Source organism: Myotis nattereri (genome assembly GCF_964212035.1).
Source record: "Myotis nattereri genome assembly, chromosome: 5".
NCBI classification, from domain to species: domain Eukaryota; kingdom Metazoa; phylum Chordata; class Mammalia; order Chiroptera; family Vespertilionidae; genus Myotis; species Myotis nattereri.
In genome coordinates this window covers 106,109,308-106,136,904 of record NC_138080.1, presented here as the reverse complement: position 1 = coordinate 106,136,904, position 27,597 = coordinate 106,109,308, and the positions used below count along the sequence as shown (strand labels likewise).

General features: G+C 49.7%; 1 protein-coding gene across 1 annotated transcript; it reads right to left on the bottom strand.

The window, feature by feature from the left end:
• Nucleotides 1-318: 318 nt before the first annotated feature.
• Nucleotides 319-8,063, bottom strand: LOC308520315 (uncharacterized protein C5orf47; the record flags this gene model as incomplete). Its single annotated transcript, XM_081092803.1, has 5 exons — nucleotides 319-425; nucleotides 1,505-1,543; nucleotides 2,944-3,043; nucleotides 4,473-4,558; nucleotides 7,814-8,063. The coding sequence occupies 4 exons, from the start codon at nucleotides 8,061-8,063 to the stop codon at nucleotides 1,539-1,541; spliced, it is 441 nt and encodes a 146-aa protein (XP_080948929.1). The 3' UTR covers nucleotides 319-425; nucleotides 1,505-1,538.
• Between the last annotated feature and the right edge of the window lie 19,534 nt (nucleotides 8,064-27,597).

The following is a 27,597-nucleotide window of genomic DNA, read 5'->3' as shown; positions in this document are numbered from 1 at the left end:
TCCAGCTTGACACTTAGTTTTAAATCTAATAAACATTCAATCATTAAAACAGATTACCTGACTATGTCAAGTAGTGTAAGTTACGTAAAAAAAGCCGACATTGAAATGAACATTCACATTCACCACAAAACTTTGTGCAGCACAAATTACAGCATAAATAAGTAAATGTCTCATTTTACAAGGACTTGAGCTTCATAAGCTAAATCTGGAAGCTTTCCCCAAGAATTCAGCAGCCTCAAAGTTACCCAGCACATTCCCACGGTGCAGGCCCCGCCCTGCCGGGGGCTTTGGACACTGCGTGGCGGGCAAGGCCTGGGCCATCTGCCCGGGCGCTGTGTCCTTCCACGGGGAACAGGCAGATTGGCTGAACGGTCACAGAAGAACAGGCTGCCACAAATCCTAGTCTCGTCGTAATTAAATTATAACTAAAGGAAGAAACAAAACTAGGAATTACTTTACAGTCCTTACTTCTTGTGCTATTTCGTGAGAACGCTGTGTGACTGCCACTTTGGGAAGCCATTGTAAGAGAAACGAGGAAGCCCGCCTCTCAGCGCCCCGAAGATTGGAAGCCACGGTGCCCTCATGCTGGACAGGAAGAGGACCTGTCACCGCGGGAAGCAGCAACGGGGGGCACAGAGAGAGAAGAGAACTGAGCAGATACAGGAACAAAAAGGAAAACGATGGACCATGGCACTGCAGACATGGGGCCCAGATAGTTCATTAAATGTCAACAAATATTTAATGAGTGCCTACTGTGTGCCAAACCCTGGTTTCAGGAAGGTAACTGGCTAGAGTTAGCAATGGGTATACACTCAGGGTTGGAGAAAGTAGGATATGAAGGGGAAATTTTAACCCCTAGAGTGCCGGGGAGCGTGATCCTGCTCCTCCTGTCTTTCGCCAAAAGTGCCGGGAGCGCTACCGTGCTCCTCCTGCAGTGTCACTGTTAGATGCTAGCAGTTCACTCTGTAGTGACAGATGGCACCTACGTGCAGATTACTTATGATGCCGAATGTTTGTAGTTCTAAAATCGACCACTGGCATTTATCTGCCTAATTTTTACAGGTACTACGATTTTATAAAGTTTACTCAGACTTTGTAGCTCTAAAGCTTCGAAATGGTGTCCAGTTCTAAGTCTGCTTTTATTAGTGATGATATTGCTAAATATGTCAATTCTTGCTGTAAAGACGACGATTTTGTGGAAGATATTGGAGAAGGGTGTCCCTCTATTTTAACATTATATGTTTTGTTCAAGTTTTTTTTCTACTAGTATTTTATAATACAATCAGCAAATAATATATGTCAAAGATGAAAACAAATGTAGTAAAGGTTTCCTTAAGTTTTTGAATATGTAACTTCATTTACTTGCGATTCATAATTTTTTTCCTAAACTGCTGTAAAATCAGCAAAAATGCCTTGGCAATTTTAGCATAGTTCCTAGGATATTGGTTGGCACTCAAAGGGTTAAAGTCTATACTTTATAATTGTTACCAAAATAGATTCTTACCAGAAGACGATGAGAAGATTCATCTTGTGTAATCTCAGTCTAGAAACAATATAAAATATAAGGAAATTCAAGTGGGCCTCTAGGAAAGGTTCTCCCATTAATAAATGCATATTAGGGAAGAAGTTATAAAACACCTTAAAGGCGGGATTATTAGTTTTTGCAATCTGTTTAAAATTGTCATAACGAATTACAAGGATATCTTTTGTTTGTAAAAGGCTGTTTCTGAAAAACACAGCGCATTATTTTAAGTTGTTACACGATCCTCACAGGAGTGTTTGGTGGTTAATAGAAAGCCTCTGCTGAGGCACCAGAGAACCCGCAAGTTCAAGGCTACGGCCAGAGCAAGACTAGATCTGACCCAGCACGTTTACTCACGTTACTGGATCTGGACTAACATTCAGAACAAGGTCCGGGTTTTTGCACACGGCGCCGCTTATTCAAACATCCTTTCCCCTAAGGCACCACTGACTACTTTTTTCTCCTAATCACTCCTGCTCCTTTCTTTCTCTTTCTTAATTGGGTAAGAAAAGTAAAATAGAGCATCACTAATCTGAACACTGGCATACATGCCATAATTGCAAACAATTTCTGCCATTATTGATGCACTATTACACAAACAGTAATGAGTTTCTAGTGTCACATTGTTTACAAAACGGCGTTCCGTTTCTAATTATTATTGTTTGAAAATATTCTTCAGAAAATTAAACTCTGCAGATTTACTGTCAAAATAGACATTGTCATCAAGTGACTGTACTAAGAACCTACAGAAGCATCCAGCATGTTAAAACATGTGATAGGACATGCATGTGAAGGGAAGAAAATAACTATTATGATTATCAATCTGTGTGGCGTTATTAGTTACATATGCAGAGATTTTTATCCAACTTAATTGTGTGCGAATCCAATTACTTTAATGAAGGTACTAGATCACATGTAGTGTTGCTCTGGCCACAGCAGGGAACTCCATATTGATGCAGCTTTAGCACCTGGTCTAATCTACAGGATGTTTCCCAGGAATGAAGTGACATCAAGGCCGCAGCTCAAGGGCAGGTTTTGCCAAATGCATTAAGTTAGATGGCAGCACCCACGTGACTATGTAAAGTGACATATAATTTACATTGCTGATAGGGATCAGCTTTGTAATCTGTATTAAAAGGTTGGCATTGAAATTCAGATTTAAGACGTAAGCGTGCTCCCTTGTTCACTAAATTCCGTCAGCATTCACCTCTGCAGCCCTCCACTCCCGCCTCCTCCGGCCTCTACTCTACCTCACTGCTGTGCTGTTTGCTGTACTTTTAATGATGACGAACAGTGGTTAGCCTCGTTTCCAGAGCTCTGGACCTTGCATGACAATTGGGAAAAGTACTGTTCTCATGTGATCCAGGGAAACTAAACTATACAGAAGCCAGTCCTTTAATATAATAACTATTATAACTTACTTTCACCAGCCAGTCCTTGGCTTTTCAGCCTGAGCCTATAGTTTTCGTTTTCTTCGAGCATTCTAGAAATGACTTTGTGTACTTTTTTCCACACTGAAACCTTAAAAAAAGATAAGTACAGGTTAGGAACGCTGAGCAGAAAGGCAAAATTAAATTCTGCAGATTTACTGTCAAAATAGACGTTGTTATCGAGTGACTGTACTAAGAACCTACATTTTTGATGGAGGCGACTGGGAGTGACTCAACTGTGCTGCATGGCAATTGATATTATAATTATAAAGCAATACTAGCACGTAGAGACCAAAAACTTAAATGTAACCGTCTCCTGTGATCACTGAGTTCTGATTTCTCTGCCCAGCTTCCTAGCATTCCCTCTCTGTATTAAGCACCTGTCCTGGATGGAGCTTCCTCTCCAAGGCCATGTCTATGAAGCTCTACCTAATGGTTCCAACACATTCGATTTTGTTTCAAAAGATAATAAAAATAATGAATTTCTATTCCTACGTCTAAGCCAGTGGGCAGTAATTTCATTTTAATGTGTTTTATTTTAGATAAGAAACACTTCTACTAAGACACACCAAAGCCAAATGACTAGAGCATGAGTGTCCTCGAATGGAGAGGACCACGGAAGCAAGAACACAGACCTCGGCTCAGACTCTGGCTTTGCCCCTCGCTGTTGCTTGGCACTGGGCAAGTGTTTTAATCTCATCCAGGAAAAACCTCAAACATCCGATTATTAGAATTAATGAAAAATATTTGTAAGCGCGTACCGTGTCTGGTGCACAATAGTCTTAATACTGGCTATTGCTCTTTTCTCCTCACCCAAGAGGAATTGGTTCTTGGAAAAAATATTTCTAGTGGGAAATTCAAAATACATTTGCTGCAAGGGTTAATCACCTTGAATGCTATTTCATACTATATGTAAACTACAGCTCACACACTAAGCTCAGAAAATAATATTTTATGTGCCGTTATTAACTAACCATTTCTTTAAACTGAAGTATAAAGTATATGGTGGAAATGAAAGATGAGCAAATGATCTTGAACATGTTTAAACATTCAGGTTACCATGACCTTTGGGCCAGAGGGGAAAAGATTCAGCACTAACGGTTCGTCCTTGTCAGCTTTCCTGCCAGATGCTTAATGTACGTTCCTTGTCTTTAAAAAAGCAACATAACCCAATAGATGCATTCTTTTCTGTGAAATCCATGATTTTCTCCTATGTTATCCATCAGGGTTTGTTACAGTCTATAGGACATATATTTTAATGCTCTGACAAATCTCCCGGTGGGTTACATTTTGATTAAAATGTTTTATACCTTCAAACACCACAAGGATGAGTCTTTATTGTTAATAAGTATTTCCAAACCAAATTCCATTTCTGATAAATTACTTCCACTTTTTCATTTCAGTAAATTAAACTTTTCAAAAGGTGGCACTATTGGTACCGTCTTGAGCATATTCACACACTTGTATTTAGAGAGCTTAATCTAAATTCAGCACTGCTCACCCCCGGTTCTATAATATACCTTTTCCTTTTTCTTCATCACTTTGGAAGCTCCACTGAAATGTATGGGAAACTCAAACTTCCTAGCTAAAGTCTTCTGGGCTAAACCTGATCGTTAAAAAAGAAAGTGAAACATCAAGGTCAGTACGTATTTTAAAGGAGGCGCTATCCTGAGAACAGAGACAACGATGAGGGTCTCTTGAGCTCTCTGGGGATTTTTACAATTGTTGGTATATTGCTGATCACTAGGTAATACCAATTTATCAATTAGTTCATATAATGGAGGGGAAACAAAAAAGAAAGAAAACTAGAGCTAACCTTGGAAGTGCCTAGGGAATGTCCTTCCTTTTCCAACTTGAAGGTGAGCCCCTAAAAGGTCAGCGACAGTAACAGATACCTGACCCCATCCTGCCCGCGCGCTTTGAGCAGCCCTTTCCTTCTCCATTCAGTTTCAGGGGCTCTGTGCTTCCAACTACACAAACCACCTGCGGTTCCTCAAACAGGTCTTCTTACTCCTCCCGGCCTTTGCACACAACTGTACACACACATGTGCACACACGCACCAGGCAAATGTCTACCTGCTCCTCAAGACTCAGCTCACACGTCACCTCCTCTGTGAAGTCTTCCCGCACACGGCACGGACGCCCGGGACTCCTCATACGGAGCACTGAGCACACGTTACATCGTGTGTTTATGCAGTGACTCCCCCCTAGGCGGTGACCTTCCAGAGGACAATCAATGGGCTTGTTCACCTTCCTGTCCAATCACCAGACACATCGGGGACACTAATAAGAGTTTGTCAGAGTGAATAAGCTTCCTGCCTCTACTCATACTGTCTCCCCAAATTAACTGTTAGAAGAAAACCAAAGAGCTGTGAGTCCAAAGACATCCTCATAAAGCGATGGCACGTGTTCCCTGGAAGCCTTTATACTTGTTCTCCTGTTGTCTGGAACCCCCATCCCCTCCTCACCTCATTCCTACCCTATCACCACTCTCTACCTGGCTTCCTGCCACTCATTCAGTTTCCACAGGAGATACAGAGAAAGTTATTACAGAATTATCCCACAAAAAGTACTAGACCTTGATGGTTTCCCAGAATTCCACCAGACCTTCAAACACCAGATAGTCCTCATGTTCTGTAAGTTATGCCACAGCATTGGAAAGGAACACAAGGTCCTAATTCGTTTTACACCGTCAGTATAACTGTGATACCTAAACCAGATTACAAAAACAAAGAAAAACTACAGCTCACTGTCTCTCACAAACACCAGTGCAAAAATCCTAATCAAATTATTAGCAGAGCCCAACACTACTGTATGAAATAATGAATCATAACCAAGTAGGATTCATTTCAGGAATGCAAGGTTGGTTCAATATTAGGAAATCTATTTATATCATATGCCATATTAATAAATCTAAGGGGAAGATGTTTATCTCCAAAGATCTGCGAAAGCCTCTGACAAAATTCAACACCCCCTTTGCCATGATGAAAACACTGAAGAAAATAAAAATTGAGGAATGCTTTTTAATATTTTTAAATGTAGATGCTGTAGTCCTAAAACCAATACCTTATTCAATGGCAAACACTAGAGGCATTTTCCCTAAAACCAGGAATAAGGCAAGAATGCCCACAATCTCCACCACAATTCATCAACGCTATACTCGAGGTATTAGCCTATGCAAAACAAATCTATTGCAGGCCTAACATTGGGTAAAAAAAAAATTCTGTTTATAAATAATAGTATGCCTGGAAAATGCATATCAATAATAACACTAACTCTAATAATAAAAGTATTCAGTGACGTACGAGGATCTGAAATTAACATACAGAAATCACTAGGCTAAGTGAAAGAAGCCAATCAGGAAAACTGACATACTGTATCATTTGACTTATATGAAACCAGAGGCCCGATGCACGGAATTTGTGCAGCAAGGGGCTCGGCCCTCGCAGCCCTGGCTTCGTCCGGAAGGTCCTCAGTAAGGACGTCCAGGTCGTTTGGCTGTCCAGTCTAATTCGCGCACAAGGGGGGTGTCCCTCAGCTTGGCCTGCACCCTCTCCAATCTGGGACCCCTTGGGGGATAGCCGGCCTGTGGGGTCCGGCCTAAACTGGCAGTCGGACATCCCTCTCGCAATCCGGATCATGGCTCCTAACCGCTCACCTGCCTGCCTGCCCGATGGCCCCTAACCACTCTGCCTGCTGGCCCCCAACTGCACCCCTGCCCCCTGGGCCTGATTGCCTGCAACTGCCCCCCACTGCTGGCCTGCTCTGGCTGCCCACCCCCCCCCCAGCCTGATCCCTCACAACTACCCCCCTGTTGGCCTGCTCACCCCCAACTGCCCTCCCCTCCTGGCCTGATCACCCCTAACCGCCTCTGCCTCGGCCCTGCCACCATGGCTTTGTCTGGAAGGACGTCCGGAAGGTCTCCCGGTCTGATTAGCATATTGCCCTTTTATTAGTAGAGGCGTCCACAGCAGGCAAAGCTATGGCGCAGAAAGGAGTCTGGTGCTCGCTTGGGCTCAGGGGTGGGTGAGGGGGGCGGGGAGAAGCAGTGAGCGCTGACGGGCAGGGTTTCTCCTGGGGGTGATGACGCTCCCATGGACGGGGAGCGGCTGGTGGAAGGCCGCCCTGCGCTTCAAGGGGGGGAGGGGGGCTGCGAGGACGGCGATCTCCCAGCAGAGCGGAGGGACAGAGGGCGCCCGCACCGCCACGCGGGGCTTCTGGCCGCTGACCAGGCCGGGACTGGGTCAACCTCCTCACCATGTGTGCAATTCATGCTGAACACAGGTGATTTTTTTAAAGATCAGAGGCCTCATCAGCACAAACGACAGGCATGAAAGGGGCCGCTGTGGAAGAGGGAGCCGCTCGCAAGAGCCGAGAAGGCCCCGCACCCGGGCGGAGCTGGGCGAGACCGGGCTACCCGACGGGGTTTAACACAGACACCCCCGGAGGACCCGCGGGGGCCGGGGCGGGGCAGCGGAGGAAGCGACACCGTCTGCACGAGGCCCTGCTCCCCAAGGGGACGCTCAGCGCTGGGCGGCCCTGGATCCGGGCTCGGGGCTCCGCCATGGCCGCTCCGAAGCAGATGGCCGGTGGGTGGCGATGCCTTTCACGGGCATCTGAGCGCCGCTCCCGGGCACCCAGGAGCGGACAGGACGCTGACGGGGCCGGGCGGGGTCCGAGTGGCCCGCCAGCCGGGGGCGTAGAGGCGGGAGGACTGACAGGCCGCCACTCCGACACCGCGGGACAGACGGACAGACAGACGGCCGCCAGGAGGAGGGAAGGCGCCTCCCGCGGGCCCCGCCCCCCCCACCCCGTCCCCACCCCGTCCCCACCCCGTCCCCACCCCGTCCCCCTCGGCCACCTGCACGCGCCGCCGACCGCCCGCCGCTCCACGCGCTCGACGCCCGCGCCGCTGAGGAGGCCGCGGGGGCCCCGGGCTCGGAGCCGGGGGGCAGCTCCCCTTCGCCGCGGGCCCCCGCCGCTCCCCGCTCCCCGGCCCGGCGCCCGCCCAGCCGCAGGACGCCGCCGCACTGGTGCGAGCCGAAACGGGGCACGTAGACGAAGCGCACCCGGTCCCGCTCCTGCTTCCTGCCGGCCGCCGCCTTCGCCATCGCAGCTTCCCGTCCACAACCACCTCAACCGCCGCCAGCGGTGACCAGAGGGCCCTGGGCCGGGGGCGGGGCGCCGCGGGGGCGGACCCAGCGGGACCACGGTGTGCGTGGGGGGAGGGGCCGGGGGCGTGACCACTGTGGAGGCGGGACCACTGTGGGGGCGGGGCAGACTGGGCTGGACCACTGTGTGTGGGGGGAGGGGCGGAGGGGCGGGACCACTGTGGGGGCGGGGCAGACTGGGCTGGACCACTATGTGTGTATGGGGGGGAGGGGCCGAGGGGAGGGACCACTGTGGGGGCGGGGCAGACTGGGCTGGACCACTGTGTGTGGGGGGAGGGGCGGAGGGGCGGGACCACTGTGGGGGCGGGGCAGACTGGGCTGGACCACTGTGTGGGGGGGGAGGGGCCGAGGGGAAGGACCACTGTGGGGGCGGGGCAGGCTGGGCTGGACCACTGTGTGTGTGTGGGGGGGGGGAGGGGCCTAGGGGAGGGACCACTGTGGGGGCGGGGCAGGCCAGAGCTGGACCACTGTGTGTGTGTGGGGGGGGGGGGGGGGTTGCGGGGGGTCGGGGGCGGTAGTGAGGGCAGGACCACTGTGGGGGGCAGCCAGCAAGGAGTAAATAGTTGAGGAACTGGACTGGACCACTGTGGGGGGGAAACGGACCACTCATCTGGAAAGCGGTGTTAAGAGTTTGGGGATCAGCTCCCTTGGGGTGGGGGGCAGACCAGAGGGACTAGCAGTAATCAAAATACTCCCAGCAAAGCCGGGAGTTTTACAAAACATTCAAAGAAGAACTAGCACCCGTTCTCCTCAAACTATTTCAGAAAATCCAAGAGGAAGGAACACTTCCGAGCTCATTTTATGAGGCCAGCATTACCCTAATTCCAAAACCAGATCAAGACACTAAAAAAAGAGAGAATTACAGGCCAATATCCCTGATGAACATAGATGCTAAAATCCTCAGCCAAGTATTAGCAAATCGCATCCAGCAATATATTAAAAAGAGCATAAACCATGACCAAGTGGGATTATTCCAGGGATGCAAGGCTGGTACAATATTTGCAAATCAATAAACGTGATATATCACATAACCAAACTGAAAGACAAAAAATCACATGATCGTAATAATAGACACAGAAAAAGCATTTGACAAAATCCAACACCCATTTTAAAAAAATATATTTTATTGATTTTTTTTACAGAGAGGAAGGGAGAGGGATAGAGAGTTAGAAACATTGATCAGCTGCCTCCTGCACACCCCCTACTGGGGATGTGCCCACAACCAAGGTACATGCCCTTGACTGGAACTGAACCTGGGACCCTTCAGTCCGCAGACCGACGCTCTATCCACTGAGCCAAACCGGTCAGAGCCCAACACCCATTTTTGATAAAAAATCTCAGCAAAGTGGGAATAGAGGGAGCATATCTCAACATGATAAAGGCCATATGTGACAAACCTACAGCCAACATCATACTCAATGGGAAAAACTAAAATCATTTCCCCTAAGAGCAGGAACAAGGCAGGGATGTCCGCTTTCACCACTCCTGTTCAACATAGTACTGGAAGTGCTAGGCACAGCGATCAGACAAGAAGAAATAAAAGGCATCCAAATTGGAAAGGAGGAAGTAAAACTCTTACTATTCACAGATGACATGATATTGTACATAGAAAACCCTAAAGATGCCGCCAAAAAACTACAAGATTTAATAAAGGAATTTGGCAATGTAGCAGGATACAAAATCAACACCCAAAAATCGGTGGCTTTTTTATACACAAATAATGAATACTCAGAAACTAAACAAACAATCCCATTTACCACTGCAACAACAACAACAACAACAAAAATTAAGATACTTAGGAATAAACTTAACCAAGGAGGCAAAAGACCTGTATTCGGAGAACTACAGGACATTGAAAAAAAGAGAAGATATAAACAAGTGGAAGAATATACCATGTTCATGGATTGGTAGAATCAACATCATTAAAATGTCCATACTACCCAAGGCAATCTATACTATCAAAGCAATCCCTATTAAAATACCAATGGCGGATTTCACAGATCTAGAACAAATACTCCGAAAGTGTATGTGGGGTCAAAAAAGACCCGGAATAGCTGCAGCAATTTTGAGGAAGAAAAACAAAGGTGGAGGAATCACAATACCAGATTTCAACTTATACTACAAAACCACTGTAATCAACACAGCCTGGTACTGGGACAAGAGCAGGCATATAGATCAATGGAACAGAACAGAGACCCCAGAAATCTACCCAAGCCTTTACGCTCAATTAATATTTGACAAAGGAGGCGAGAGCATACAATGGAGTCAAGACAGTCTCTTCAATAAATGGTGTTGGGAAAGCTGGACAGATACATGCAAAAAAATGAAACTAGACCACCAACTGACACCACATAAAGAATATAAACTCAACCCCCATACAACGAGGCTTTGCCAGCTCACACCCACTACCCAACACACCCCCTGTTGATGGCCATGCATCTCAGTCTGTCTTTACATACAAACACACGCTCTGGGAGTGTGTGCCATTTAGAACTCAGTCCTTATGGTTAGAAGAAGACACCAGAAATCAAGAAGGTAAGGCTGCAGAGGAGTAGCCCAGCCCGAACAGCGCCTGGCCCCAGCTGGTAACACAGCCGCGGCAATCCCTTCCGGCCTGTGGACGTGGTGGTGGCACTGGCGGGCGCAGTGGTGCGGAGCTGAAGAACTAGGGCTGCACAGAGGGGCCCACGTCTGCCCCGGGCAGCCTGCTGCTTTTATAACACGGTCATTGAGTTGAACACAAAGTACAGTAACTGATCTGCCTCCCTTCTTCCTGGATGAGCGCGATGGTGGTGAAACAGTGGCCTCAGCACCCTGAGCATGCCCGGTGGGCAGTGCCCGGCTGCTGCTGCCTTTTGAGATGACGCCGTGCTTTGGTCGTGGCCCAAGCTGTGAAGTGTTGCTGGGTTTCTCTCCTGTGGAGTGCTGATCGCTCACACCGCGGGCTTGGTGAATACTGGTTGGGGTGAGTCTCGCCTGCCTCCACTTGGTCATCTTTATGAATCCAATGAGGTGTGCGTGGGGGGATTATTGTTTTTGTTCGTTTTGGTCTTTCTGAAATGGTTTTTAGGTGATATTCATGAAGGGCAGTCCGTACCTAGAACTGTGCCACTAATGAGAGGAACACCTGTCTGAGAAGGTGCGTCTTCCCAGAGCTGCCGTCCCACCCTTGGGGCCTCTGCTGGGAAAACAGAATCAAGTCTCAAACAAGGCCTTTTGAATTGTGTCTCTAGTATTATAGACGTAGGGCAGTATCGTACCCCTGTGAATGGAAAATACCTTGTGCCTGCTTGATGACACGTAGTAGTGACCGTATCACTACTTCACCAGAGCTGTTTTTAATGGTGTTATCCTAGAATCTTTTCTTTCCAGATGATGATGGAGAAGCTTAAAAAAAAATGGTGCCAGGTACCACAACAGTGACAGAACTTTGCTGTTTTCTGAAGATTTGTTTTTTACTTTTTTTTTATTATTGGAGTGTGCTGGATGTCTATAATTTTGTTCAGATGACTGCAGAACCTGGAAAAGCTGTTGCTGCTATTGATGCATAACATACTGCTATTGGTATATATATATATATATATATATATATATATATATATATATATATATATAATTTGAATTTTTGGAAACTTTAGCTGTGCTGTCAACTTTGGAAAAACTATCCCAGTTGTACTGTGTTGGGTTGGCATTGTACAGAAATTAACAGCCATATTGGTCTAGAAACATTTAACATAATTTTTTCCCATTTGTACAGGGGTAACGCACTGTATTAATTATGAAAGGTCTTAATCTGCATGGGTTTGATTACAGAAACTAATAAAATATTCTTTAAATAATGAAAAAAAGGATAAACTCAAAATGGATAAAAGACTTAAATGTAAGTCGTGAAACTATAAAAATCCTAGAAGAAATCACAGGCAGCAAAGTCTCAGACATCTCTCGTAGCAATATGTTTATGGATACATCTCCTAGGGCAGTGGTCGGCAAACTCATTAGTCAACAGAGCCAAATACAACGGTTGAAATTTCTTTTGAGAGCCAAATTTTTTAAACTATATAGATAGGTACATTGTTATTAACTTAATTAGGGTACTCCTAAGGCTTAGGAAGAGCCACACTCAAGGGGCCAAAGAGCCACAGTTTGCTGACCACTGTCCTAGGGCAAACGAAACTAAGGAGAAAATGAACAAATGGGACTAAATCAAAATAAAAAGCTTCTGCACAGCAAAAGAAACCATCAGCAAAATGAAAAGGAAGCCCACTGCATGGGAGAACATATTTGGCAATGATACACCTGATACAGGGTTAATATCCAAAATATATAAGGAACTCATACCACTTAACAAAAGGAAGACAAACAATCTAACTAAATATGGGCAAAGGACCTAATAGACACTTCTCCAAAGTGGACGTACAGAACGCCAAGAGACATATGAAAAAATGCTCAAAGTCACTAATCATCCGAGAGATGCAAATCAAAACAACAATGAGGTACTACCTCACACCTGTCAGAATGGCTACCATCACCAAATCAACAAATGACAAGTGATGGAGAGGATGTGGAGAAAGGGGAACCCTAGTGCACTGCTGATGGGAATGCAGACTGGTGCAGCCACTGTGGAAAACAGTATGAAGTTTCCTCAAAAAATTAAATATGGAACTGCCATTTGACCCAGTGATCCCACCTCTAGGAATATATCCTAAGAAACCCGAAAAACCAATCAGAAAGGATATATGCACCCCTATGTGCATAGCAGCACAATTTACCATAGCTAAGATCTGGAAACAGCCCAAGTGCCCATCAGTAGATGAGTGGATAAAAAAGCTGTGGTGCATTTACACCGTGGAATACTATGCAGCTGTAAAAAAGAAGGATCTCTTACCCTTTGAGACAGCGTGGAGGGACCTGGAGAGTATCACGCTAAGTGAAATAAGTCAGTCAGAGAAAGACAAGTGTCCCATGATCGCACTCATATGTAGAATCTAAGTAACAAAATAAACTGAGGAACGGAGTGGATCCAGAGACTGGCAGCATGGGACAGAGTGCGGAATCTGGGAGGGAAGCGGGGGAGGGTGGGTGGGTGGGCGGGAGGTAATCAACCAAAGACCTTGTATGCACATATGCATAACCCATGGACACAGATAATAGGGTGCTGAAGGCCTGGGATAGGGGCTGGAGGGAGGTCAATGGGGGGAAAAGGGGGACATGTGTAATACTTTCAACAATAAAGAATTATTTTTTTTAAAAAGTTTGGGGATCAGCTTCCTTGGGGTGAGGGGCAGACCAGAGGGGCAGAACCCTCTGAGGAAATGAGCCGGATCAAGAGGAGGGTGGCGGTAGGGGACCAGGGCCGGGGCACCCCTCCCTGTGGTTGGGAGTGGCGAAGATTTAAGAGTGAGGAGCCGACCCGGACTTGGCCAATCTGGATTGTCACTCAGATGACGTTGGGGGCCTGGGGGAGGGAGAGCGAGACGGCACCACGCTGCAGGGGGCTCCAGTGGGACCTTGGTCTAGCATTTGTTGGTGCTGGGCTCTGGCCCTCAAAGACCCCACCCAGAGACACCACGGGCTTGAGGCCCATCCTGGTTACTTTATAAGCCACTTTCCCTAGGAGCCTCCAGTTTTCTCAGATGCAAACTTAGGATAATTGAGTTGTTAAGATAACTCACAATAAGGCATATTAAGCATCTGGCACATAATAAGAGGTAGCTCCCTTAGACTTCATTTTAATTTCACAATTACTGAGCACATATCCTGTGAACTGCACATGGTAACATTGTTACTTAGCAAATAGCTTTCCCTTAGAGTCCACGTGGTCGGCAAACTCATTAGTCAACAGAGCCAAATATGAACAGTACAACGATTGAAATTTCTTTTGAGAGCCAAATTTTTTAAACTTAAACTATATATGTAGGTACATTGTTATTAACTTAATTAGGGTGCTCCTAAGGCTTAGGAAGAGCCACACTCAAGGGGCCAAAGAGCCACATGTGGCTCGCGAGCCGCAGTTTGCCGACCACTGCCTTAGACCATCTTTTTTCAAGCCGTGCACAATCTGACAGCAGAGAACTGGGGCTCCAAGATGTGGAGTGACTTCCCCAAAGAAATAGGCAGTGACATACTTTCTTAAAATAAACTTTTTCAATGGAATTATAGATAAGTGCAGAAAAGTGAAGCCAACATCGGTATACAGCTGGATGGATCACCAGTGAACACACCGTGTAATGCCCACGCCGGGCGAGAGAGGGCGCCCTGCAGAAGCACCTCGCGTCCTCAGCCAGGACCAATTCCTTTCCTCTTTCCCGGTTTCAAACATCAACTAGGTCTGGCCCTCCTGTGAGACCCCCCTCACTCACGTTGTGTTTGGGAGAGGCATGCTCGGCTCGAGCTGTCCGTCGTGGAACAGACTTCCATTTATCCATCCGTCCCACTGTTGTGGGGCATTCGGCCGTGTCCAGGAGTTAACAGCGCCGCTAGGAGCATCCTTACAGATGCCTCTTGTTGAACATGGGTTACAGCGCATGTACCTCCGTGTGGAACCGCGTAGGGTGTTCATATGTTCCGCTCTAGTCGCTACTGACAGGCAGGTGCCCAAGTGGCTGCACCAATTCACACTCCCACCAGCGAAGTGTGAGAATTCCAGGTGCTCCACAGGGACACAACCATGGGGCTTGTCAGTCTTTTTTTTTAGCCATTTTGGTGGATATGTGTATTAGGGTTCTCCAGAGAAACAGAACCAATGGGGGGGGGGGAGAGGGAGAGAGAGAGAGAGATTGATTTTAAGGAATTAGCTCATGCAATTGGGGAGGCTGGCAAGTCCAAAATCCTCAGGACAGGACAGCAGCCCAGGGAAGAATTGATGAGCTGATACTGAAGTTCAAGTCTGAGAGCCGTCTGCTGGCAGAATTCCCCTTTCTTTGAGGGAGGCCATTCTTTTGCCATTAAGGCTCCAACTAATTAGATGAGGCCCACCCATACTGTGGAGAGTAATCTGCTTTACTCAAAGTCTATTGGTTTGAATCTGAAGCTCATCTAAAAAGTACCTTCATGGAAATGTTTGAATAATGTTTGACCAAAATCCTGGGTCGTGGCCAAGCCAATATGACACATAAAATTAACCATGTGGTATTTCTTTCTTGTAATTTGCATTTCCCTGGTGGCTTATGAAGTTGAGTTCGTTGGCCACTGGATATCACCTTTGATGTTTTAATCCCTTCTCTGTGTATATACGGGTCCTCATGCATTAAGAGGAGTTCGTTATATATTCTGTACCTTAGCTTAGCTGTATGTGTTGCACGATGTGGCTCTCATCTGTGGCTTACCTACTTTGTGCTAAGCATCTCCATGGAGTGTGTACTTTAATTCTCAGGATCACCCTCTGAGGTATGGACCGTTGTCCCCCCCATTTTATAGATAAGGAAGCGAAGACAAGGAGAGGTAAGGTCACAGCAGGGCGGTCAGAGAGCAGGGGTTGCCACCCGGGCTGGTGGGTCCTGCGTCCACGCCCTAGGCCCCTCCTCAGGACTGTCCCATCACAGCCTCTATCACACATAACACACAGTGCTGCAGCTGTCTCTCTCCCCTTCACTGAGCCCCCCGCCCCCCACTGCCCAGAAACAAGGGACCAGAAGAGTGGCAAACCTCAGGTAAGGAGCCTTTTTAGTTGCTCATCTATTACCAGCCACCAGGTGGCAGTCACAGCTCCCAGATAAAACCGTCTCTTCCCCTCCCTTGGCCACCTTTAAGAAAGAACTCCATTCTCATGTTTTGCCGAGGAGTAGCCCGAATTCCAGCCAGGACTCTTTCAGGCACGTGGAGAAAGTGCATTCCAATCCGTGTGCACTGGGGTGGGGGTGGGGGGGGGGGGACGCGCCTGACTGCTGGCCCAGTGCAGGGCGTGCTTGGCTGGTGCTCGGTGTGGGGAGACCAGGGGCAACTCTGCAAGATGCCATTGCAGCCACAAAAGACACGATTTCCTCCTCCCTCTCCTGGGCCTCATCAAACAGCTGCAGGGGCTGCGAGGAAAACCATCAATTCCGTGGGGCCAGGGCGGGCACCGAGGAGGACTGTGGCCCCTGTGACAGCCACCGGCCCTCCCACCTCACCTGTTCCTCCCCCTCCACGGGCTCTGCTTGTGCTTCTGTTCCTGGGTGTGGAAGGGACTGAGTCCAAGGGGACGGGGCGGGGCAGGAATGGTCCTGGCTGCTCAGGCGGCCTCAGCTTTCTAAACACTCCCCCCAGGACCGGCCAGGAGGGCAGGGCCCCCGGCCCATCCCGTGGTTGGGGCAACAAGAGGGGAGCTGTATGTTTTTAAGTGAAGAAATTGTGAGATATTTTTAAATTCTTACATTAAACAAATAAATGCTGTTAACTTGCAAAATACAACGTGCCAGAAGTGTGCTTTTCTCCAGAAATTGCCGAAGCTTGGGGTGGTTTCACACTGAGATATAATTGACGTGTAACCTGACACTGGCTTCAGGTGTACCGCATGATGATTCATTTTACGTGTGCTTGGAAATGGCGGCCACAGTAAGTCTAGTTAACGTCCCTCACCTCACACAGCTACACTTTTTCTTCCCTTGCGATGAGAATGGGGCTAATTTAAGCTGCAGTCTCCCCGCATGGTAAGCAGAGGGTATGAGCGTGGCACCCAAGCTTAAAGGCATGTGATGGCTGGAGTCGATTGGCACACCTGCCCAGGGGTGTCCCCGGCCCGTTAGCCTGGGATAATGCCAGCATTCTCCATCTCCTGAGTTTGTAGGGACCGAAGGGACGGGAGTAACCCGCCCTACGGGAAACTGGGAAGTGTGCCCCATCCATCGGTCCCATCGTCCTTCCGTGGGCCCCTCCCAGCGAGAAGCAGCTGCATCAGAGTTAGCGCCTGCGCAGCGAGCGTGTCTAAGTGCCGCCACTCGTTCCTTGTTAAAGGTGATCGCTCCCCCCTTTCAAAGAAGCAGAGACCGTCCACGAGGCTTCAGAGGGCGGGAAGGGGGCCGGGGCGGCTCTGCCTCTGCCCCCTGCCCCCTTGGAAGGAAGGGCCCGCATGTCTGCATTGGAACAGGCCTGTCTCCCTCTGGTCCCAGGGGGTCTTGCCTTTGCCGCCGGCCGAGAAGTGCGGTCAGTCCTGCCGGGACATTGTGCTTCCTCCCCAAATAGCAGAGCAGGTGGGATTGTGCCCAAACCCGTCACTTCCCGGCATCTTCCTCACCGCCCTCCCCCGCCTGTTCCCTCCAACGTGTAGCCCTAACGCTCCCGCCTCTCCATTCCACTGCCATCATCCTGGCCCTGCATCGTCACCCAGTCACCCCCGTCCTCACCGTCATCACCGTCACCCACTGACATCACCGTCACCCCCGTCACCCACTGACATCACCATCACCCACTGACATCACCGTCACCCCCGTCACCCACTGACATCACCGTCACCCCCGTCACCCACTGACATCACCGTCACCCCCGTCATCACCGTCATGTTCACCAAGCCCACCGCCATCCCCTCTCAGCGGCCCTCCTGCCCACTCATGCCCCCTGACCCCTAGGAGCAGGTCTCCACGCAGTTTCCAGGGAGATCACAAGTCAACTCAGCCCCCTCCCCGCAGCTGCTCTCCATCTTATTTCCAACAAGGTCCACGCCTCTCCCTGGCCCCTCGGCCTCCCTGAGCTCATCTAGGCCTCTCTCCCCACTCGGCTGTGCCCAGCCACCGGCTCCTCCTTGAACCCATCGCACTCAGCCTTGCCCAGGCCTCGGCAGGGCGTTCCCTCTGCCCAGCACAGTCCCCCAGACGCCGGCAGGCTGTCCTCTTGTCGCTACTCGGACCTCACCTCCCGCCTCACCTGTCGGAGCCGCTCCTCCAGCTCCGGCTGAAGGGCCTCGCGCCTGTCCCCGCAGATGGCCCGGCCGCTTTCCCAGACCGCTCGGCACTGGCTGTCCCGGTTACACGTGTGCGCTGGCCGGTGTCCGGTCCCCTCCCAACACACCTGCCCGCAGGACGGGGCTCCGCCGGCTCCCCCCGCAGCGCCCCGAGCCCGGGCCGTGGGACGCCTGCGGGACAGGGCGCAGCGGCGGACGGACACTCCGGGCGCAGTCCTCCCGCCGGTCGCCGCCTCGAGCAGCAGGCGCAGCGCCAGGTTCTGTGAGCAGCGCCACCGGCACCTGCGGCGGCGGGCTCCTCGCTTCCTCCCGACGCGCCTGCGCCCGGGCGGGCAGCACGTTACACCAGGGCTGGCGGGCGGACAGGACGCACCGAAGTCCCCTTCGCACCTGCACGCACGCACGCACGCACACACACATGCACACACGCGTGCACACACCTGCACGCGCAAGTGCACACACACCTGCACTCACGCCCACCCACACGCACACGCACGCACGCACACGCGCGCACGCATGCGCATGCACACGCGCGTGCACACCTGCACACACGCACACACGCACGCACATGCACGCACACGCACACGCACGCACACCCACATGCGCGCACGCATGCACACGTCCAAGGGCTCAAATCCAGGTCCTTCTCGGACTGTAAATGCCAAGGGGACAGAGACTTTGGCCCCCACGGCGTCCTCGGGGCTGATAATGCGCGGACATTGGTTGAGGAAATAAGTGAATAAAGGAAGGAGCAGGCTCCTGGCTGGAAGCCTCTCTGGGACCAGGAGAACCTGAAACAGTCCATCCCAGCCTCTTGCTCTCCGGCTGCGCGGCTGGGGGACCAGAGGGACCCAGCTCTTTGCTCCTCGTCTCCCAGCCCCTGGGTCCCGGGTCCCCAGCAGCTCCAGCTCGGGAGGCGCACCCACCACCCAGCCAGGCTCTGACTCCCGGGCACCTACGCTCACCCTGTCTGTGACCCCCAGGCTCAAAGATGGAGGCTTTTCTAGGGACTGTGCTCTGGCTTCCCCCGCGGGGTCTGAGTGTGTGGGGTTCACCCAAGAGCAGGCTCGGCATGCAGAGTCTCAGGTTCCTCCTGCTGAGTCACCACCTGCAGTGAACCATCTCCCAGGTGAGCTGGGAGCACGGGCGCCCGTGAGGCCCCAGCCTGTATTGGGATTCCGAGCGATCTCCAGGTCCCTTGTGAAATACCTGCCTGGGCCCATTAGCGGCCAGGCCCTCCCGAAGCGCAGCCGCCCCCTCCTGAGAGCAGGGCTAGGAGAGGGAACTAACGTCGCATTCTGCAAACATTTATTAAGCACTTAGGATGTGCCAGGCACAGGACAGGTCCTGAGGACACAGCATGAGTAAGACATTCATTGTGTCCGCCACTCCCCACCCTGTAAAGAAATGACACACAGTGATATTAGGTTGTGAAAAGTGCCAGGCCGAGGGAGTGCTGCTGCCAACAAATCAACTGTGATGGCGGTGTGATGGGGTGGGGGAGGGGCTTTGGAAAGGGGAATCCGGGAAGTCTTCCTGGAGGAGGTGACGTGTGAGCTAAGTCCCAAAGGATATAGGAGGGGCCACTGCTCTGAGATGAGTTGGGGAAGGAGTGGGGTGGGGAGAAGGAGCAGGGCAGCAGGTAATTTTTCACGGAGGAAATAACAGGTGAGAAGACCCTCCCCCAGGGAAGGGGGATGGCATTAATTAGAGGAAAGGTGAGCGATTTATACCACATGGCTGGAGTGCAAGATAGACGGAGAGTGACAGAGACTAGGTGGGCGGGCCCAGGCCAGGACACTCAGGGACACCCAGGGAAGCTGAGGGGGGTTTCAGCGGGCAATGGCAAAGCCAGCTCTCTGTCCCACCCTGGGTGCAGGGGGTGAGGGCCGCAGCGAGGTGCCGGCCAGAGGCTCTGCTTCAGCCCTGCCAGGTCACTAACCTGACCCTGACCACAGTCCTGGGAACTGAGGGTCACTGCCCCCTCCCTCCAAGGTGGCAGGGTGGGGTTGGATGGTATACGTAATGTCTCAGGGAGGGAAGAGACTTGCCCAGGTCGCTGCGGCCAGGAATGGCCAGATCTGGGACAATCGTGGCAAAGGGAATGGGCGCCTCTGAGGTTCATTGTTTGTTTTTCTTGTGATTGCCTCACTTAACCCTACCTCAGCCCGTTGATGGAGAGATTATTTGCCCCTTCCCACTGATGAGACCACTGATGCTCAGAGGTCACCTAACATGGTCAAAGTCACTGGGCCAGGGGTGGCAAAGGGCCAGAAATCTGGGCGTCTTACCCCAGAGCCATGTTCCTAACCCCAGTGACCCCTGCGGTTGGTTTGGGGTACGAGCCCAACTCTGCTTGACTTCAAAACCCACGTTGCCCCCACTATCCAGGTCCACCTTGCCCTGCTCCACCTCTGCGGACATTTGCTGCTTATAAGGGCAAAGGGGAAATTAGAAATAATCTATTTCCTAAAAGGCAGCATAACTGAGACCTAATTTCCAACTTCCGTCCCTCTGTCCTTGCTTCCTCCCTAAAGAGAAAGATTCTCCTCTAAAAGTCTCCCGACAACCAGTCCCCAGGGGTTGGTGCTCACATTGACAGCGCACACCATGGAGGCTTCCTGCTCCTAAGGTGGAAAGAAAGACAGCAAGAATGGAGCAGTGGGCACTGGGCCTGAGTCTCCTGGCTTTCTCCGTCACCATGGTAACTCATGCAGGCCGGATGGGGCGGGAATCTCGAGAATCAGTGGAGGAAAATGCCACGTGGAGAGCGGCACAGAGGGCTCCTGCCTCGCACCTCCAGCACGGGGACCCTGCTGCCCACTCCTGCCCCCAACCCAGCACAGGGACCCGCGCTTTGTAAGAGCGTGGACAGTAACTATAGCAACCGCACAACAGGCACGAAGTTCCTAATAACAGTTAACAGGTATCGAGGACTTGCGCTGGGCTAGACATGGCGCTAACTGCTATCAGCTTAGGGGGCTCCACACTCCGCATGTAATTGTGTAATTGAAAGGAAACTGTTACAATATAGACTAAGTATCAGGAAAGCCAAGGAAGAGCCCACTTTTCCTCCCTCATGGTGACTACTGCGTCACTGCGGAACTGCCTCGCCCAGGGAGAGACGAACTGGCGACATGACGTGTGTGAAAGGCTGTGTCCTGGTGATGGGGCGTGTGTGTGTGTGTGTGTGTGTGTGTAAAGGGAGGCTTCTGGATATGAAGTTGCATTTGATAATTGAATTCTACTTCCCTCTCTCCCCATAACCCCTTTCGTTCCCTGCCCCATCCCCCTCCCCTAGAAGGGGGCTGCTGGCCCCGACTTAAGTAGGACGCCTTAGGGGACTAAATCTGAATCCCATTTGCATCCCCTCCAATTTTAGAATTTTGTGCTTGGTCTCTGTTAGATTTTAATTCTTCGGATGGAAAGAAGTTGCCGATGACTTGATTTGGCTGTGGCCTCATGTCCTCCTCGGAAGGGCGCGTTGCTGCAAATCTCTGCTCAAACATCGAAGCTGGTCCTCCTGGGCTCCGTAGCATCGCATCTGTCAGGAACAGCTGTTCTGCTGCGGCAGCGGCCAGAGCTGCACCAGGGCTCTGATGCCTAAAAACGGCAACGCTTCTTTCTTTTTAAATGTATGTATAGAAATAATCAGGCGCACAGATTCTCTGCAGATATCTGTTTCAATGATTCTGACACTCAGTCCAGAAGGTACATATCCAAGTGCTATTTCACAGCTCACCGGGCACACCAGCGAGGCCGCTCTCCCGCCCCTCTGCGCAGCGGGGCTGGTTTTCTGAGATTACATGTGTGTGTGTGTGTGTGTGTGTGTGTGTGTGTGTGCGCGCGCACAGAGGCGCGGAGGACGAGATGCATGAGAAGAGGCTTGATTTCTGCACAGAACGTGTTGTTCAATTATGGTTCTACAGAAAGAAGCAAACCCTTCCTCCTTGGTGGGGTTTTCCTTGAATCTAAGAAAAACCCAATGAATATATGTATAGATGTATCTAAATCTATCTGCCTGCCTACCTATCCACCCATCCATTCACCCACCTATCCATCCACCCACCTGTCCATCCATACACCTGTCCATCTATCTATCCACCCATCCATCCACCCTCCTGTCCATCCATCCCTGCCTCTATTCATCCACCCATTCACCCACCCACCTGTCCATCTATCTATCCACCCATCCATCCCTGCCTCCATCCACCTATCCATCCATCCCTGCTCCATTCACCCGCCTATCCACCCACCCACCTGTCCATCCATTCTTTCTTGGCACCCATGTGACTTTGGTCAGTAGGTCAGTATGTTTCCCCTTCCAGAACCAAAGCACGTCTCACTCCCCTGACAATTTAGTGGACGGCATTATGACCATAAGGAGTAGCACTCACATTATTGTTAAAGGCATCCTGGTCAAACGAACTCCTGCGGAGGGAGATGGTGTTCCAACGGGTTTATAAAGTGATCTGCTTCCTTTCAGTACAACTTCTCTGTGCCCGTGTTTGAATCCTGGCTTTGCAGGCTGGTTACCCGTCCTGAATCGTGGCCACCTTAGAATGAGCACCTTAGAATGAGCACCGTCTTACGGGGATAGGGAGGAAGAGAAGAGAAGCGATAGCAGATGCCCTGGTGCTGGGTCAGCACTCCAGCTGTGCTAGCGGTGGCTGTTGCTGTAGCTATTACTCATTATTATTCTCACTCCACAACTGACGGTTTCTGGAAGTTTGGGGTTTACAGTCCTTGTTTCCCGCAGTGAGGCAGACAAGAAGTGCAGAGGTAGATTTGAGCTACTTGGGCTTGACAGACCAAAGAGCTTCACCTGCCCGCACCCCCCCCCCCACCCCCAACTCCATGACCTTGCGCCAATCCCATAACCAAAAGTCAGTTCTTAGGGAGCATGTGCCTCATGCGAGGACTCACAATCCTAGCAAACTTCGTCTCGTCACCCTATCTCTACAACTTCGAATATGAAAGCGTGCACCCAGATTAGGCTCAGAAATGAAATGTTTGTTTTAAAAACAAATCCAACGTAAACAAGCTGCCCGCTGCTGCTCCAGGGGCAGGGAGGCGGGAAGGGGAAGACTGTGGGGTTTGGCAGGTGGGGCCTCACTCCAGGCCCCACCACATCCCCGGCATGTTCCTCCCGAGCCCCCCAGCTGCTCCCTGCCACAGTCTGTATTCCCTTCAACACAGCCGGTCCTCAACGCCTTTCATTCAATGTTGTTTTGTTATGTTGACGAGACCCGCCAGAACTTAGCGTTTGTTTATGCCAAGGAGCCAGTGGTAAAGCCGTTTCCTTATACATTGTTTTGCTTAGAGTCAGGGAGCCTGTGACGAGGCTGAGTGAGGACTCGCTGTACCTTATGGGGTCTAACCTTGCAAATGCATGAACGCAAGTGCCCGCGACACCAGGGATCAGCTAGTATGTCTCCTCTTCCAGAACCAACGCACCCCGTCATTGCAGAATCAGGAATGCTGAGAACCCCCTGACCCGTGGGGCCGCCCCACATCCCTGCAGCAGGCCACACGCTCCGCCTGAGTTAAACACATGGGGCGGCTCCATGGCCCTCAGATATGAGCAGGGAATGACGCCTCCATTCATCCCAACGAGGAGCCCCAGTCACCTAGGATCCTGCCTGAAACCTCTCATGTGCTTCCCCGGCCTCAGGTGCTGCGGCTCTTCCCGGGCAGCTTATTTTAGAGCGACTTTTCGATGCCCTCGTGTCTTTAGTGGGTCCGAGGCGGTCGCTCTTGGGTACGTTTTTTCTTCTCTCTTTCCGTGTTGGAAGGAAAGGGGGTGGCAGAGTTGAAAATAACCTCTTTATAATGGTGACATTTGCTTGGTCACATCGACATTTTTTATGGTAGCACAGCCCTGCTGACCGAAATAGAACCCATTCTTCTCACTGATCCACCCTCTCCCCCGCCCCCCGCCCCATGCCCGTGTTCTCCGACATGGAGTCAGATTATCTGCAGGAGAAAACACAGGTGGGTTGCACACACCAAATTTGGACGCTGCTGTTCACTTTAAACTTCCTTGAGACAAACTGTACTTTTCCAACCCGTCGCCCCACTGAGTCACAGTGAGACACTTCTTTCCCAGCCAGCCAACAATGACACCCAATTTGACTAGAAAGAGATTCAAACTTAAAATATCCCAACAAGACGCAGGCGTGCCAAACCACATGTCCTCTAAGAAGAGACTGATTTGGTTCCGCTAGAGTGAGTTCTTAGCAGGGCACAGATGTTCCTTTTCTGCATTCTTAGAGCTTATTGGAAGTGCATGGGGTGGGGTGATGCTGGGGCAGGTTTGCAAAAGGAAAGTTTTGCAAGAGGGAAGTGATATGTGGTCAGAGACAGAAAGCCTATCACGGAACGGCAGTCAAAGCACGGATTGCCTTGGGATGTGCGGCACCCATACGAAATGGAGGGCGGAGTCCTGGCCGGTGTAGCTCAGTTGTTAGAGTGCCGGGCCATGCACCATAGGGTCCCGGGTTCCATTCCTGGTCAAGGGCACATACTTGGGTTGCAGGTTCAAACCCTAGCCCCAGTTGGAGCGCTTGTAGGAGGCAACCAATCCATGTGTGTCTCTCATATTGATGTTCCTCTCTCCCTCCCTTCCTCCCTCCCTCTCTCTAAAAATCAATGGGGCAAATATCCCAGGGTGAGGGTTCAAACAAACAAACAAAAACAGAAAGAAATAAGGGCTGGGCTGGCCAGGCAGTCGCGTGACCAGAATGGCTTTGATGAACCGGGACGGTGTATCTGCGGAGAACTTCTTTCTTTCCTTCCGAGTGGGGGTGAGGAAGGAGGAAACTGGAGCTGAGTTGGAAATGGGTCGGGGGTCGAGCAGGCAGCTGTGTGGAACCGCAGTGAAGTTCAGTGTGGACACGGCACCAGCTCCGGACGTGGCCCAGCAGAGCCTTGCAGAACAGGAAGGGAAGTGGGGCTCTAGGGAACACGATGGAGCCGTTACCTGTCAACAGCCTGGAGCCAAAGAAACGTGGGGCAGACTCCCAACAACCAAGCAGGCCCTTTCCCATAGAGCCCTCGGGCCTTACTCACCTGATGGCCTAGGGCTTCCCGGGGGGCAGGGCTTGTTTCCTAAGCGTACTTCATGACACACTCCTTCTTTTTGTCACTTTCTTGCCGTAAAGACTACCTAAGTGCTCTGGAGAGTATAATCGGCCAGATAAGTATTAGAGTTTCTTGCATCCATTATTCTGTTATTACATATGTCAGGGGTAAAAAATGACCCTGGAAATGTTAACTCATTTCGTTAGTTAAAATCAGGAATTCTTTTGTCCCTTAATTTTTAAAATCAGGAATTTCCTTTTCCTGTGACTTTTGGTCACACTTTAAGGGAGTGTTTCTCAAACAAACAAACAAAAAAAAAAAAAGAAAAAAACCCTAAAAAAATTACTTTCTTTCTGAACTGGGTGTGGATACAAACCCATTAGCAACAAAGGTTATGAAGTACCTTGATTATTAAGGATGGTTGAGAATGGGGCAGAGAGCTTTCCCGGTGGATGGGGCTAGGTGAACTCCCAGTAAGAAAGCTCAGCCCAGACAGCTCCGCACACCCTTCCAGAAGCACCAGTCCGATTCCTGACGCCGGGTGCAGTGCACCTACACATTCCTTCACCACACAGTTGCTACAGCACTTGCCTGAAATAAATATCTCCTGAAATAAGACTAAATCGACTCATAGTACGCCCCCCCCCCCCCCACACACACACCTCTCAGCGCGAAAGCCGCCTCAGGATGCCTTGGAATGCTATGGGCTGGGGGGGGGGGGGGGGCTCCTCTGAACTTTGACCCTAAGTTTTGCTAATGACAGGTAAGTTTTAGCTATTGCCAGCGGTGACCTGGTCCTCTGGGGGAGCCTGCGCGCTGCTGGCTCAATCCTCAGCAGGCCCTGTAGTGGGAAAAGTTGCATATTGGGAAAGACAATTTAGAAGCAGAAGACCTCTAAGTCTGTCTGTCTCAGGACAACTGCTGCTCCTTCTAGTCTCAAGAATACTATATCCAAGGTAAAAAAGAGCCAAGTTAAATTTGGCAAAACGGGGCCAAATTTCCCAGTGTGGTGCGTTCTGTTAGAAGTTTGAAAATGCAGCGTGAGATAGAAATCCTGACACATGAGAGCACTCGGCAGCCCACAGTTCCTGAGCCAAAACGAGGATAAGACTCCCCACTCAGCGGCACAGAGGCAAGAACCTCCCAGGCCACGCCCTGTGACCTTAGGCTCCAGGGAGGAGCTGAAAGTCCAAGGAGACTTGCTAACCAGGGGCCTCTGGGAGCTGGGCAGAAACCAGACTCTCCATCCACAAAGGCCCTTTGTCAGCCTCCCCGACACTGACCTCCCAGCAAACACCTGCGCCCTCACTGTTCCTGGACAGCTGGCCTGAAGCAGATCCTGGGCTAAGGCCTCGGAACATACTCCAGACTCCCGATGAGAAGACCTGTGCGGGGCAGCATGCGAACTGACATTCCTGGGCCCACATGGCTGTGCGCGCTCACCAGCAGGGCTCACGTGACCGGGCATCGTTCCTGACCGCTCGTTCTGCCATGGCCCAGGAATATATTCTTAATATTTATAAAATGTTATTTTCCCAACCATGGAAGCACAACCTACTTATGTTGAAAATAAATAAGTATATTAAAAGAAAGCTGAGTTAAAAGTTTTATTCATTCAACATCTCACATTACAAATATTTAAAAATTATATGCATACTGGTATAAATAGTCATTTGCAAACTATTTAATAACATTAATTTTCCACTAGCACTTCAACAAATGAACTCTTTTTAAAAAGGAACTGTGTTATATAACTTAAGAGTAGAACATACAAAAATAGGAACTTAACGTGAAAATGACTTTAATAAAAAATGAATTACCCTTATTTAAAATGCTATAATAAATACTACAACCTCCCCATACACAGTAAAAACTATATGGAAATTCAGCCAAGTAGTACAATTAACTGACATACTTAAATAACTTTTCCTTCTGATAATATGAGCAATACACTGGGGAAAAAAACATTAGGGATTAGTAAAAACTAGACACCCACTTGCTAAAAGTTTCACTTCCAAAAAATATAACAAAAATCTGATGAAAATTATAAAAACTAATTATACTTTAAATTTTAAAAATATAAAAAATAAAACAGTTGAATACAATATTGTCCCAATTCTTACAATGCTATCAGTCACAGTAGCTTTAAAATAAGATAATAAAATAAAGCAAATGACCAAAACCTCTTTTATTCCATTTTTAAAAATAATCTCAAATTTACATTAGTAGAAAGATTGATTTCTGATTCTTTTCTTTAGAAACACCAACAAGAAAGAGGATTACTCTTAACAGTAGAAAATGACATTTTTAAATGTCTGCAATTAAAAACAAAGAATTACACTGCAAAGATCTTTCAAAAGTTTGAAATAAGTATTGCACATAACTTGAAGTTAACTTGCCACAATTCATCACATTCAAGTTTCAAATCACCTTTTAACAGAAGATTCAACTCTTCAAAACAAAAGGGGTGAGTTATCAAGTCTTTCCAACAGCACTCTCATCAAATGCTAAATTCAT